General features: G+C 47.8%; 1 protein-coding gene across 2 annotated transcripts in view; it reads left to right on the top strand.

Moving 5' to 3' along the window:
* Positions 1 to 16489, top strand: part of LOC135904282 (alpha-amylase 1B-like) — a 72011-nt gene that overhangs the window by 34936 nt on the left and 20586 nt on the right. For both annotated transcript variants that reach the window (XM_065434914.1, XM_065434913.1), the window contains exons 5-6: positions 8208 to 8529; positions 15457 to 15832. In XM_065434914.1, coding sequence (XP_065290986.1) covers positions 8208 to 8529; positions 15457 to 15832 — 698 coding nt within the window. The remainder of the gene's footprint in view (positions 1 to 8207; positions 8530 to 15456; positions 15833 to 16489) is intronic.

The raw sequence follows: 16489 nt of genomic DNA, 5'->3' as shown, positions 1-16489 counted from the left end.
GAATATCCCAATAGTCAACCAGCTGAAGGTGCTGTGTGTAATAATCGAGAACAAAGGCAAAAATAAAAACAAAGGCACAAACCATAAAGACAAACATCATGAGATTAATCAAACGAATTACTAACAAGCACCAAGGTCTGAAGGAAGAAAGTATCATACGGCTGATACAATCATTCGTAAACAGTCAGATCACATACATAGCAGCCTTCCACAATTGGTTTGTAGCTGAAAAGACTAAAATTATCAGCCTGATAAAAAAGGCATACGAACTAGCACTAGGGATTCCCATCAGTACGAGCACGGATCTCTTGCTAAAGTTAATGTCCTCAACACACTGTACGAACTCATAGAAGCACAACAAACATCTGAGTCAGAACGACTAACCAAAGTCAAAAGGGAACGGCATATACTAAGCAAACTAGGAATGCATTACCACAATCTATACGGGGAAAGAGGATGATCACGAGAGAAATTCGTGACGAACTCCTAGTACTAATATACCCAAGAACATGCATCCAGGTTACAACGACGGAAGACGCAAGAGTAGAGCCGAGAAAATGATCCGAAGCTTTGGGTGAGCCGACAAAGCAACCTTCGTAGAAGTGGTTGAATACCCACACTGATATAGCTACGTAGCAGTAACCGTAGATCGCACCCGAAAACCCCTTACAAGCTTATAAGTTAATACCAAACATTCCGAGGCAGCAGAGGAGGTATCCATTGCACTAGCATTGGTCTCCACGAGTGCTCAGTACATCATCAGCGATTTCCAAACGGCCATTAGAAATTATGCCAAAGGTAGGATCTCTCCTGAAGCATGGCACATCATCAGAGCCAATGAAGCGAAATTCTCCAACGGAGAGAAGAACGGCAGGCAATTGCTTTGGTTCCCAGCGCATACGACTCCAGACATTCCCGCAGTCAACCTCAACGAGGTAGGACACCGCGAAGCTCGAGGTCTTACTCGCCGAGCTGAGCAAAGAGTGTCTTCCATCGTTCACGAGAACGCGGAGGAGGAGATCTGGAGAGAAAAAGATGCATTACTAAGATTTAGCGATATTACCAAATTCTAGCCAAATGACAGGCGAGTATTACCAACGCCTCACACTAAACTGAACAGAGCTGAGTCCGTTACTTGGAGGCGATTACAAATAGAAACTTATACGAGCCCCGCGCAACTAAAAACTTTCTACCCCGATATATACGAGAGCAATATGTGCAAGCTATGCACGTTAGTTAAAGCCACTCTTCAACACATGTTGTGAGGATGTGAAATATATCAAGATAAAGTGGCAGTCTCCCCAGAAAACATACGGGGGCGGTGGTCAGCCGTGCTGCTCAGCACAGAACTCCAACACCAACTTTGGGCCTTCCAGCGAGCCAAGGAGGCCGCACGGGAGCAGCAGCTCCCAGTGGCCATCTAGGCTGCCCCAGGCGCGTGCCTCCCAAGTGCGGGATTCCAAATGAAGTTATCACACACACAGTACACTTTTAAAATCATACAGTCCATGAGGAGTGACGAAAGACGTCTTAGTGCGGCCGTGGGAACTTGCCAATATCATCATCATCATCAGCCTGGTTACGCCCACTGCAGGGCAAAGGCTTCTCCCATACTTTTCCAACAACCCCGGTCATGTACTAATTGTGGCCATGTCGTGCCTGCAAATTTCTTAATTTCATCCGCCCACCTAACTTTCTGCCGCCCCCTGCTACGCTTACCTTCCCTTGGAATCCAGTCCGTAACCCTTAATGACCATCGGTTATCTTCCCTCCTCATTACATGTCCTGCCCATGCCCCCTATTTCTTTTCCTTGATTTCAACTAAGATGTCTAACTCGCGTTTGTTCCATCACCCAATCTGCTCTTTTCTTATCCCTTAACGTTACACCTATCATTCTTCTTTCCATAGCTCGTTGCGTCGTCCTCAATTTGAGTTGAACCCGTTTCGTAAGCCCCCAGGTTTCTGCCCCGTAGGTGAGTACTGGTAAGACACAGCTATTATATACTTTTCTCTTGAGGGATAATGGCAACCTGCTGTTCATGATCTGAGAATGCCTGCCAAACGCACCCCAGCCCATTCTTATTCTTCTGATTATTTCCGTCTCATGATTCGTATCCGCAGTCACTACCTGCCCTAAGTAGATGTATTCCCTTGCGACTTCCCGTGCCTCGCTGCCTATTGTAAATTGCTCTTCTCTTCCGATACTGTTAAACATTACTTTATTTTTCTGCAGATTAATTTTTAGACCCACTCTTCTGCTTTGCCTCTCCAGGTCAGTGAGCATTTATTGCAAATGGTCCCCTGAGTTACTAAGCAAGGCAATATCATCAGCGAATCGCAAGTTACTAAGGTATTCTCCATTACCTATTATCCCCATTTCTTCCCAATCCAAGTCTCTGAATACCTCCTGTACACGCTGTGAATGGCATTGGAGAGATCCTATCTCCCTGCCTGACGCCTTTCGTTATCTGGATTTTGTTGCTTTCTTTGTGGAGGACTACGGTGGCTGTGGAGCCGCTATAGATATATTCCAGTATTTTTACATATGGCTCACCTACACCCTGATTCCGTAATGCCTGCATGACTGCTGAGGTTTTGACAGAATCAAACGCTTTCTCGTTATCAATGAAAGCTATATATAAGGGTCTGTTATATTCCGCACATTTCTCTATCACCTGATTGATAGTGTGAATATGATCTATTGTTGAGTAGCCTTTACGGAATCCTGCCTGGCCCTTTGCTTGACAGAACTCTAAGGTGTTCCTGATTCTATTTGCGATTACCTTAGTAAATAGTTTCTAGGTAACTGACAGTAAGCTGAGCGGTCTATAATTTTTCAAGTCTTTGGCGTCCCCTTTCTTATGGATTAGGATTATGTTAGCGTTCTTCCAAGATTCCGGTACACTCGAGGTCATGAGGCGTTGCTTATACAGGATGGCCAGTTTCTCTGGAACAATCTGTCCACCATCCTTCAACAAATCTGCTATTACCTGATCCTCCCCAGCTGCCTTCCCGCTTTGCATATTTCCCAAGGCTTTCTTTACTTCTTCCGGCCTTACCTGTGGGATTTCTAATCACTCTAGTCTATTTTCTCTTCCACTATCGTCGTGGGTGCCACTGGTACTGTATAAATCTCTATAGGACTCCTCAGCCACTTGAACTATCTCATTCATATTGGTAATGATATTGCCGGTTTTGTCTCTTAACGCAAACATCTCATTGTTGCCAATTCCAAGTTTCCTCTTCACTGCTTTTAGGCTTCCTCCGCTCCTGAGAACATGCTTGCCAATAACCCGAGCGTGAATGCAAAGACGAGAAGTACTCTACCCCTTGCAAACTATCTAGAATATCATCGATGCGTGGCAATGGGTATACGTCCTTCCGAGTTATCTTATTGAGGCGACGATAGTCTACACAGAATCTGATAGATCCACCCTTTTTGCGCACGAGTATAGCAGCAGAATACCAGGGGCTCTGGGACGGTTGAATGAAACCATGGTTAAGCGTATCATCGACTTGTTCGTTGATAATACGCACTTCTGTCGCTGAAACTCGATATGGTCGTGAGCGTAAAGGCGCATGACACTCGTTGTCAATGCGGTGTGCGACGCTCGTTTTACGACTCAAATAGCGTTGAGCGCAATCGAGTTAGGATCGAAAGAATCGAAGAAGGGTCAGGAGTTCGCTACGATGTGTTGACGATAGATCAGCGGTACTAGAACGGTGGAAACTTTCTGGAGTTGAAGTTATAGGAAGAGGTGTAGTCATGGCAGTCATTTGAAGATTGGGTTAGTCCTCAGGAAACTCCAGGGAGCGCCGGAGGTCAACATTTTGTATGTGGCCTAAAGATTCCCGACGAAGTAATGTAACGGAGGATGTGAGCCAGTTGGAAGCGAACATGGCTGTAGCAATCGATTCCACGGTAAGTACGGCAAATGGCAGTTGTAGGTCGTGGCAGCGGAGAAGTACTTCTGACTGGGTAAAACAAATAATTCCGTCTGGGGCTGCCGTAGAGGACAAGAGTACAAGCATCGAAGTTTTCGGGGTGATATATGTGTCCGCAGCAATGACAAGATTGAGAGTGTCGGGAAGGGGAGGCAACGAAAGACAGGTCAACCGTGGCGTAAGGGACAATTCTGCATGGATGCAGTCTATGATGGCGTGATGACGCGAAAGGAAGACGGATCCTAAAATAACATCCTGGGAGCATGACGGCAGCACTAAAAACTCTTTGACGTAAAGGTCACGTTGAATGACGACACGAGCGGTGCACGCAGCCGAAGGTGCTATGTAGTGTGAGCCAGCATTGCGGAGCACTAGTCCGGAGAGCGACGTGGTCACTTTTTTTAGCTTGCGGCATAGATGCTCGCAGATGACGGAAACGGCGCCCCCAGTGTCCATAAGCGATAGCGCTGTGGTTTCTTGAACAGCGACGTCAATAACACTTTGCAGCGAAACAGATGGAGACCTTGGGCAGTTCGACTCGCAAGCCTCCGGAACTGTCTCTGGAACTGCAGCAGTATCCCTCTCTTGTAGTAGGTCGGCGACGCATGGGTGACAGTGACCGTCGTCGTGGAGATAGTGACCGGTGGTTGGCATAGTGTGGTTGATCGTCAGAGGTGTACCTCGGTGGCGTTCGTGACGACGAAGGAACAGGCCTGCCCACGACGTCAAATGAAGGTGGGCATCGAGAAAAGCTGGCGACGTGTCTAGCGACACCACAGGCGAAACAGATGGGCCTATTTTCCGGCGTTCGCAACGCGTCTGGGCGGCGGAAAAACGGAGTCTGAGGTCTCCCGATGGAGAGCGGCAAGGCATGGGACGGCATCGCAGGTCGAGCATACGGCGCGGGCTGTTGAGGGGGCCGAGCCGCGACTAAAGCGTACTTAAGCGGCGCAGTGACTGGTTGTTGTGGAGGCATCAGCGGGAAGGCCTCAGCAACCTAGGTCCGATTGATGTGTTGAATGACCGGAGCGCAAGACTGCGCAGGTTCGTGCGTGAGAGATAGTAATGAAAGCTGACGCGCCAGCACTTCACGGATAAAGTCCTTCATTGTGGAGAGCAGCGGCTGTTGATCGGCAGGGCGGGCAGCTAGCTGTTGGCTAGATAGTGTGTCAGGCGTCGTGAAGGCGTGCCAGGCGATCGCGCGCTGCCTACGCAACTCGTCAAAGCTCTGACACAATGAAACGAGTGCAGCGACCGTAGTGGTATATCTTGCGAGCAGCATCTGAAAAGCGTCGTCTTCGATGGCCTTAAGAATGTGATTTTCTCCTCCTCAGTCATGGTAGGGTTGACATTGTTACAAAGATTGAACACATCCTCGATGTAGCACGTGAAATTCTCGCCGTGATGCTGCGCACGTTGACGCAAGCGCTGCTCAGCACGAAGCTGACGTGCCGTAGGCCGACCAAAGACGTCCGTAATGGAAGTCTTAAAAACGGAACAAGTGCGAATATCAATCTCGTGGTTGCGACACCACAGTTGCGCGATGTCCGCAAGATAAAACACGACGTGAGTCAATTTCGTTGGATTATCCCATTTGTTATTGGCGCTGATGTGTTCGTACGTCGACAACCAAACTTCAACATCTGAATCACCTGAACCGTTCATTATTGGCGGATCCCGCTGACGTGTACACGGTGCCACAGGTGGCATGGGCGGCCGAGGGGTCAGCTTGAGTGGGGGTGTCGTTGGCCATAATGGGAGCAGGACCAGAAGAGAGCATCTGGGAACGAAGTTCCATCGTGGTGCGGGGAACCCACGTAAGCTCCACTAAATGTCACGTGATTCAATGGCGTCTAGACGTTAAGGAACTACGAGGAACGCTAAAGGTGAGCGTCAAGAAATGGCGGACATCAAGCGGCCAAAAATCTGGGCAAGCGCAAGTTCGGGTCCCGTGGGTACTACCAACGCTATGGCTTGCTCACTTGGCTGCTTTGTCATCGTATTGACTTCTTCATTATACATAACGTATTCGTCAGGGAAGTTGCTCTAAGAAAGGTAAATTTTAACGCGATAGCGTTAAAGAGCTCGTGTCGCAGACAAGCCGGTGTCGTCGGCGTCGGGTGTCGGCGTCCACGGCGTTGACCGTGAGCGATAAATCACGGCAGGCGCTTGATAAATAAAAAGCAACTTCCAAGATTGGCTCGGTGGGAATCGAACCAGGGTCTCCGGAGTGTGAGACGGAGACGCTACCACTCAGCCACGAGTGCGATGCTTCCAAGCGGTACAAACGCGCCTCTAGTGAATGCGGCGTTGCGTTCGAAACGAGTCGTGGAAAGTTATACTGCGGTGTATATCGGTAATTATGAACACGTAACGTACAGAAGTCGCAATTACACGAGTTGCGAAGTGCGTTTCCGCTGCATTTCTTCTGCGCTTTCCGCACACGCAGAGCCATCTTGCGGCAAACACAGAAGACCCCCTCCTCTCAATGTACGGCGCTGCCCCGACAGGAGGCGCGCCGCGCGTGCATTGGGACCGCTGCCAGGCGCGTCGCGGTCCCGACTCCCTCTCCCCTGACGACGCTTCGCCGTGCTCCCGGTTGCAGAATCAAGCGCCGTTCCTTTCTTTAGATTACTATCTATCTCTCTGCCCGTGCCGATCACGACGTTTGGCTGGCGTAGATCGTTTCCCCTCCGAGACACTGAGTTCTTTGGTTTTAAACCTCTGCTGGTGGCACGCTCCACGTATCTGTACCAACAATGAAATTACGTCCCTTCGAAGTCTGAGGTATTCCTCCTTTTATGCAAGGACTAATTCAATTCATGGAGTAGCATAAAACAGCGCTAGGAGACCATTTGATTTCATGGTAGCAAGAAAATCCACTAAAATAGATTAATAGGCGTCACGTGAACGAAGAGAAACAAGTGAAGCCTACTAAATAAGGGTCAAATACATATATACAATGTATCTTAGGAAACGTTATATAAGAATTAATTGTAGTAGCCCGAACGTGCTTATGGCGAAAGCGATATAGGTGGCAGTTTTTCAGCAGTTTATTGGCATCAGTACTGACGAACGTTGCCACATGACAGTTACAGTTGAAATAGCTAGCTCGTGTGCTCAAATCAATGAGGAGAAATCTATGCAAGCTGCTTACGTCAAATGTTGATTAAGCTAGTGAAGTTCTTATTTTCGATTCCTCTTTTGTCATTACTTGCGAGTTCACTGCCCCGAGCTGCGATATGGGCGGTGAAACGTTTTCAGTACGTGTTGATCTGCAGCGTATTTAGCAGAATAGCATAAAACATTTAGTTATGCTTATTCATGCAGAGGCCCAACAAGCATCCGCAGTGCGAACCCCCGTGCGGATTGATCACTACATTAATTCGAGTTTGCTTCAATTCTTTTTACGTTTAGGAAAGCAACTTGTCAGTCAAGGGCAAGCTGTTTGTGCCGTGTCCTTATGATATTAGATACCAAAGATGTCGTACATCTGCTTATACATAGGACAAAGAGAGAAATGGGTAAGTTAGGAGAATTCATGCAGTCCCAGCACAAAAGATGGTGACGAAGATCTCGGTGATGTGTGCAAGCGTTCTTCTTTATTTTCGGCGTGTTATGAGCTGCGTAATCAAATTTCAAGTCTTCTAGCGATTATAAGAAAGAATTCTTCCCCACAGGAAGAAAACGTTTTACTTTTCTGAACCGCCTTTGCTTGCGAGCTGGTGTATTGTTATTCAGCAATCCAGAAACATGACAATAATTCGATGGAAGGGGTTTTTGTGCCATTTACTACAATCTGGCACTTACTTTTGCACTTAACTAAAGTGGCTGGCCTTGCAACTCTAAAAGGTTCGAGCTTGAGGAAATGTGCGGAACCACAATATTCTGCCTGCTTATCAGGTGTGACGTTACGCCTGTTATTTTCTTTTTACGTGTTTAACACGTCACACGAAAGTTTCGCAGAAACTGGGTATTGGTACTCTAGCGACAGCACAGGAACTGGTACATGAAGCTTTTGTAACAGCTGCCAGTTCTTGTCAATGCTTTACGATTGTTTCAAACCGTAACTGCCTGTTGCATACTTCTTGAGACGGCTTTGTCCCTTTGGCAGTGTTTTCAACACATAACGATATCTAATTTCGAGCACGCTCAGAGAATATTCCTTCTGATAGCATAAAAGGCCGTGGCTTTTCGAACTTATCCTTGGAAGTCACAGGGCCTTTCCAGTGTTTGAATTTGTGTATGAATGTTCGCACAGGTGCGCAACTGCGAACTGGTCTGGCTCCGTGACTTGAACCAGGGTAGAGAGAACGTTCGGGCCAAGGTTGCTGAGTTCTTGAATCGACTCATCGGGTTTGGCGTGGCTGGATTCCGCATCGACGCCGCCAAACACATGTGGCCTGCTGACCTCCAAGCCATCTATACTTCGCTTAATGACCTCAATACACAGTTCTTTGCCCCGGGAACCAAGCCCTTTATCTACCAGGAGGTGATCGACTTGGGTAACGGCGAGCCAGTCACCGGTTGGGAGTACCACCACCTGGGAAGAGTGACCGAGTTCATTTACGGCATTAAGCTCGGTAAATGCAGAGTGAATGCACGATACTAATTTCTAGTTTGGGATTTGTGAACCTAACAAAGAAGGTCTAAGGACAGCCAAGTGTGCACTTCAAGTACAAATATGTTGGATAATGTGAGAAAAGAATAAAACAGCAGCATGTATTTGCAGACGAAATGGAATATATTATACAAGCAATTAAGGGTAACATAAATGTGCACTGCACATTTGTGTGTGAATATAGAGAATACGGCACAATCTTAGCAGCTAACGTGTGAAATCTGGCATTCAATCAGGCAAGGAGAAAATTCAAGAAATTGCGATGACGTGTGTTCGGGCTCTAAAGAATGCAAATGCTACTATAAATCTTTAACAGGGTCTATAAGGGACCAAGCATAGGTAAATCATCTATTGTCACTGAAATCTTTCTTTCATGGCGATAGCGATTATATGGGACACTCCAGGTGCATTTCTGCCGTAGGCGTCTGTGCCGCCGTGAGGTTCCATATACAGTCAAAGGGCGATGAAATCATCGACGCGCGCCGTATAGCCCTATGTCCTAGTGAAAGTGTGTGAGGGTGATTTGGCGATCGCCGCTCAATCTCGCGCACGCAACCGACGAAAGCGGGAAGGCAGCCCGCCACCTTCCGTCGCGCGCAAGAATGCGGGGCGGTAGAGAAGGTGGTAGCGTTCTACTCCGGCGGCCCAAGTCACGCCCGGTTATCCACGGGCGCCCGGCCGAATCGCTGTATCTTGAAAGCCATATGCGATGGGTGCAGAGTCCGCGTTGCGCTGTTTTCGCAACTTAGTTGGCGTTGATGCCAGCGTATGAAGGATAGTCAATTAGGCTCGCTACTGCTGGCGCGTTTTCTCAGTGCTGCGTCTTGAGAGTGGGTTTCCACGGTAGTTGAGTCAGATGTGTTGGTTTGCGTGTGCGCGCGTAGCACCATACTGAAAGAAACACGTGAAACACAGGAAAAATAGCCAAAAATACGGCACTCGTGCGTTATACTAGCTTTTACTGCGACTGCAGTTGCAACCTTTTCTCCCCCAAAATATTACCTGAATATACAGGTGTGTAGCTCGAGTCTCAGGGGTTCAGGCGGGATATAGTTTGATGTTTATTAAACCTGCAAATACCTGTGCATGTCCCGCTTCAAGTTAGCTTTTCACATTGTCCATTATGAAGGTCTTGAATGTAAGGTAAAAGTGCAGAGCCAGAAGTCCTGAAATATCTTGAATTTTTTAAGTTGTCTGTTTAGTGAGGCTAGGACCTTTTTTTCGCTCCCAATTAGCCAGCACATTGTGAAGATATAGCGACAGTGAAGAACCAGGCATCTACAAAGCTGTGAGTCACAAATATAGCTCTCTTTCATGTGCCCAGAAAAACAAGCGTCATTCAAACTGGAAACATCGCGGTAAGCACAGTCGCCCTACTCCAAAATTTTTTCTGCGGAGCATTTACATCGGCCATTTATACATAACTCATTGTACATTCCAATGTAATCGCTGCTGATCGCGTAGATCATCGTAGATATTGAAGGGGCAGCACAATATGACGAAGACTGAACGCAGGAACACACAGGACAGCGCTGAACTGACAACTAACTTTATTTGAAGGCATACACAAACTTATGTACTCAACCTATGCTCTCGCATCGATGGCGTCATTATCAGTGCGCAGGCAAAACGCAAAATCCTGTGATATAATGGTGCACTACGACGCTGCTCAAAAATTTAAATTCACTGTCATACAAAATCAACGATGGCATGCTTACACAACGCGACCCTTCTTTTCTGATATAGTAAGCCTGAATAATCTCCCTCGTGGTCTGATGTCTATGCGCGGAAAATATTGTGGTGTTTTTATAGATTGGAGTACGCCAATGCTCAGAGCAATGTCGCGCGACATCTGAGTAGGCATTACCCGTTAACGAGGGCCTATGCTAAGACGATCTAATGTCCAGGCAATGACCTGTTTGGCCGACATATAGGTGACCGCACTCGTTGGAATTAGCGAATCGATTGGCACAGGACAGGAATAATTGGACATCGCAAGGAGAGGCCTTCGTCCTGCAGTGGACATAAAATAAGCTTCTGCTGCTCATGATGACATTCTCCAGTGTACCGCTGTGCTGCAATGAAAGAGGCAATATAGTTCAGTGGCTATGATATTAGGCTGCTGAGCACAAGGTCGCGGGCTTGAATCCCGGCCACGGCGGCCGCATTTCGATGGGGGCGAAATGCGAAAACACTCGTGCACTTAGATTTAGGTGCACGTTAAAGATCCCCAGGTGGTCGAAATTTCCGGAGCCCTCCACTACGGCGTGCCTCATAATCAGAAAGTGGTTTTGGCACGTAAAACCCCATAATTTAGTTTTTTTTAAATAGGCGATGTAATATAACCTTCTGAAGCTATTGGCAGCACGAACTACACATCACAGATACACGGACAAGCGCTGACTCAACAGGCAATTTTATTGAAAGCAAGCATATAAATAAGTGACAATGCACGTGACAGTATCTGAAAATGATGCAGTAAAGCACGCTTGTCATGAAACGACAATATCAACATATCCTCATAGAAAGTTTTCAAAGAAGTCAATCTTTTATTCATGAAGCGAAACAGACGGACGCGCAACACACGTGTCTCCTTCCTTATCAATGAAGTTTCCAGCATTTCTCTCACTGATTTCACCTCGATAGTATTTTGGTTTAATAACAGGACATTTCAATATAACCAGCTGCACTAAGTATTGCTTGTTGCATACGATCTGCATGTGTAAATAAGTATACGAACCCTATATGCTCTTTTAATGCGATTATCATTCTTTGCCTACATCAGTCATATCTATCTATCTATCTATCTATCTATCTATCTATCTATCTATCTATCTATCTATCTATCTATCTATCTATCTATCTATCTATCTATCTATCTATCTATCTATCTATCTATCTATCTATCTATCTACGCCATCCCACTGGCTTGTCTTGTCCGCTAGGTATCTGCTCTTTATCGTTATGCCATCGTGGTCATTCCATCACCGTCATTCCAACTTCTTGATCGAGCTCACCATGCCGTCGTCGTCACGCTTTCTACATCGACCCAGTGACATAAGTTGTTCAATGGCATCGTTGTAATTCCAGCTTTGTTATCCAACTTTCTTCAAGCCGTCTTCGTCACGCTATCGATGTCAGACATTTGTCATGCACTCGTCACACCATATGGTCACACCGCCGTTGTGATGCCTACATGATCGTTCTAATGTCGCCTCTGTAGCCACTTATTCAGCCTCGTGTCGTGACGCCATCTTCTCGCCATCGCCGTCGCACAGGCTTCGTGATGCAGTTGTCGTAACCGCATGGTCATCATACACTCGTCGTCAGCCCATTATCCCAACTCCATTGCCACATGATCGCGTCGCCGGTATACAATCATGGTCCGGCATTTGCTGCAGCCCGTCGTAGTGGTGCCGGCGTAGTATTTCTACTGTCGTAATTCTAGCTTTATCATTCGACTGTCGTCATGCCATTGTCGTCACGCCATCGTGGTCACACAGTCGTCGTTATAACACTGTCATGATGCTCTAGCCGTCATGCCATCGTCTTATTGTTGTCACCACCGTAGTAGCGCACTCCCATGTCGTCTTGCTGTAGTCGTCTTACCGCTTTCGTTGTTCCATCGATGTCGATTGTTCTTCCTTATACCATAATCATGCTGTTGTCATTATTTCGTTATTAGGCCGCCGCTGTCATGCCAACGTTGTCACTGCATCATTGTCAGACAATCGTTATTGCGCAACTTTTCTCAAACCGTCTTTGTCAGGCCATCTTCGTCACTCCAACCTCGTCATCCACCTCTCGTCATGCGGTCGTCTTCTTAAAGCCTTCATGATAAAGCATTCGTCATGCCTATACTGTCATACACTCGCTTTCATCCTATCATGCCCATACCCTAATCATCCTATCGTCGCCATGCATTTGTTGTTTAACGTCGCCCTGATGGCGCCGCGGTCCTTCCACTGTGTTTATTCTAACCACCTCCACCTACTCTCGTCCTGTCGTAGTAGTCACGCCGTCGTCGTCACATAATCGTCCTCATGTCGTTATCGTCGAACTATCATTTTACTATTGTTATGACATCAGTAATGTCATGCCGTTGTGGTAACGCCTTCTTCCTCATACCGCCCGCGTCGATCCATCGACGTCATTCCTTCTTCGTCGGGCTATCGTAATCATGATGTCGTCATTCAGTCGTGAGTATGCGCCGTTGACAAGCAGTCGTCATCATTTCGTCGCCCTTAGTCACTATCAGGGGTCCGTTCCCACATTGTCGTCGTCATTCCATCTTGTTCGCACCATTATTGTGATTCCAGCTTTGGCATCATGCTGTCTTTATACATTCTGCGTCACGGCATATCGTTGTCATACACTAAACAGAGTACTAGAAAGCGCATTGGAACTGCGCTTACCAGTTTTCAGCTGTTAAGCATGAATGAAATAGTCCAGCAAGAAATTTGGCTAACGTCACAAACTCGTCGTCATTCCATTATCGTCACGTTGCCGTCGTCACGCTGTCGTCCATATGACATCGTCATCATTTATATTATCGTCATAAAATACTACTTTTGTCGGTCTATTAATGTCATTCTTTCTTCGTCATTCAATCGCCGTAATTACTGCGGCGTCATGATATCGTCGTCATGCTGCTAAGCTATTCTGAGACCTCGGCAAGCGAGTGCAATGAAGCAAAGTTGGAAATGGCGGGTTATGTCGCGTATATCCGAAGCAACAAAAGCCTAACAATTACCACTACAGATGATAAATAAACGTTACTTCAGAAATACGGTGGGCCGTTACATTTCTAAATTGCTAATCGAAATGATGTCGACAGTGACGGCGAGATCAGTTCTGCCGTAATTTGTTTCGCAACTTACTGCAATGTATTTATTGCACTTGCTCTAATATCTTGTCTTATTGTGTTACTGGCAATGTATGTGCATCTTCGCCTGCGAAGCATGAGAAGCACGATTTACACACCATAAAGCTTAGTACCATTGCTCAGCACCTCGTAAATGTGTTGCATGATTGTTGCCCTAAGTTAGAGTTTGAGACGTAATCAACATAAATTTAAACAAAATATTGCAATTAAGTGAAACAATATAGCTTTTCTCTCTCGTCGTCAGAAAATATGAGCAGTGGGGCAAGTTTGACATGAAACCACTCGATGAAGCACGCAACGTTGGTCGGTCAAACCAGAAAATCACCGACGATTACAATATTCTCTAATGCGAAATTGAAGTGCAGCTGTGTGCGATTACATTTCGTGATACATTGTCTGGCGCGGCCGATTTGTCTCGTAAGACACGTTGCAAAGGGAGCGTTGTGGCGCGACTGCTTCGCTATTCGGGAGATAGCTAGAGGTGGCGCGTAGGTTATGAGTCGGCGCGCTTCACAGCAGCTGCAGCAGACAGACCTCTGCTCATGCAACGCTTTGTTTCCATAGAGACGACACGCGCTACTCTGGCTCCCTCTCGTTGCGATTGTCGCCGTGAAGCCGCCTTGCGCGCCACTACACTTTTCGTCTCACGCTTTTGCCATATCTCTTCCTCTGTATTCCTCCTCGCGCTCTATTCGCTTTCACGCTTGGTTGTGTTCGTTGACTAGGTTGCGAAGCACAACGCTGACTGTTTGAAATGGGACGCAAGCACCAAGGGAAGCGTTGGCTTGGTGGCCTGGGGCACAGCTGGAAGCATCCGAAGGTCCTGGGAAAGGATGAGTCGACTGCTAACAGAACAACTTGTTCATTCTAGCATCGCAAAAGAGCCGCCGGTCAGGTCGACCGAAGTGGAGAAACGGGAGACCACGTTACTCGACGGAAGAAATCGAAGCCTCTCTCTTGGCGTCAGGGGGCAGCTGCTTTTATACTCTCGGAGGCGAGGGCAAGGAGGAACGGCGCGCAAGAGGCGCACGTGACGGCGGCGCACGGACACGTTGTGACAAGAAGTGACGTGTCCGCCGGGCCGGCATTGGTCATACCTCCTCGCTTCACAGTTGGAGAGCTCCTCTCCCCGGCTGCCGCGCTTTGAGGAGCGTGGGCGTACGCACGCACGCACACGCACGCACACACACACACACACACACACACACACACACACACACAAACACACACACACACACACACACACACACGCGCGCGCGCGCGCGCGCGCGTAGACACGTGGCGTTGAAACATGCCTGGACGCGCACAGCAAGAAGCGTTGGAACAGCGCTGAACTGGCCAGAATGTCTGCCGCTGTGAACGAAGCCCCGGAGTCCGTTGCATCCGCGCCGGCTATACCGCACGTGGGAGGCGGAACGTAACATGACGCTTGCCGCAGGAACAGACGCCTAAGTGCTGTGCTCTCAAGGAAAACTGAAATGGAAGTCATCGCGGATGTATTTCGGCGCAATCTGCTAGGTGCGCTGAGAGCCTAGGTGACCGACAAGAGATTACTAGCGGACTGTCTTTGCGGTTTGCTATATTACTCTACTAACGTATTTTCTCATATGGCATACTGAACATGTTATGTAGAGTATTACGGTAAATAACGCGTTACTGTGCAGCGGCAGCCCACTCACAAGCTGCCACCGAGATGGGCTTCAGCGTTGCTACATTTGTCGCTGATTGGCTTAGAAATATGTACCTCGTCCAGGAGGCTCTGATCCTTAATTAAGGGGTGGCTTTTATTTTGAATTACCACGCGGAAGGCGCGTCTATGCGCTACTTTATCACTGAACGACCAGTAAGTATTCATGGTAATAAATGGCAACCAATAAATGTTTGAGTGAGATATAAAGCGAGTAAACTGCAGCTGGTAACTAGTTTTCCAAACGAGAAAGCATGCACGCGCGAGCGCGTCTTAGCTGACGATTTGCATATTGATTTTTTGTTTTTGTTTTTAAGGAGCCGTGCTTAGGAAACGACCGCATCAGCTGCTCAGGCACCTCAGGAACTTTGGCGAGGACTGGGGCTTCCTTCCGAGTGAAGACGCGCTGAGTTTCGTGGACAACCATGACAACCAGAGGGGCCACGGAGGTGGCGGCACGGACATCCTGACGTTCTTCGAGCCCCGCCTTTACAAGATGGCCAACGTTTTCCTACTAGCGTGGCCGTATGGATTGCCTCGCGTTATGAGCAGCTACCGCTGGCCCCGGGATTTCCGGGATGGCGAGGACCGAAACGCCTGGTTCGGACCGCCGTCGGATGCCGCGTGGAACATCGAACCCGTCATTCGGCACAGCGATGACACCTGCGGAGGCGGATGGATATGCGAGCACAGGTAAGCCAGCCCCACCGTAAGTGGGCGTGCGCGACTCCTCCGCTTCCTTGCAGCATGAGAGAAGGGTGACATCATTCGGCGTTTTTGCATATAAATATTTTTGCTCTGCCTATTCCACAAAAGACATACCTCACGGTTGTGCCGCCAGGGTCCCTACAACGTAAAACTATGCCAATCTGTTTTTGTTCCAATCACGTAACCACTGACGAGGCTGGAAACCGAAATGCCCCATCAAACGCATTCCTCAATAAGGAGGTCACTTTTGTTTGCTTTCAAAGCAAATAGCATTGCCTACGTTGAGCGGTTTTTTGTATATGGTTGGTTGACAAGAGGCAAGGAGCACGCTGAAGTGCAGAGGGTTTTGGTGGGCCCAGGCCAGCGCAGTGAAAGACCGCATGAGGAGGGTGGTGCCGGCGTCTGCGATCGGACCTCAGCCCCTTACTTGAGCTTGCGGTGGCTGGCAACAAATCGCGGCGGCGTGCAAGGAAAGGTCAAAACTGCCGCTAAAATTGATTCCCATCAAATAAGAGTTGGCAAAGCTATGTAGTTTACGTGCCGAAAGGTCTCGATAACGTTATATTTCCATGCAAAATTTTTTATTACACACAAATGAGTGCACGCACGCCGGCAACAATGGTAACCAGTGCCAAAGCGATC

Source organism: Dermacentor albipictus, chromosome 2 (genome assembly GCF_038994185.2).
Source record: "Dermacentor albipictus isolate Rhodes 1998 colony chromosome 2, USDA_Dalb.pri_finalv2, whole genome shotgun sequence".
Classification (NCBI taxonomy): Eukaryota; Metazoa; Arthropoda; class Arachnida; order Ixodida; family Ixodidae; genus Dermacentor; species Dermacentor albipictus.
Note: the sequence above shows the minus strand (reverse complement) of the source record. Positions and strands in the feature narration are given on the sequence as shown.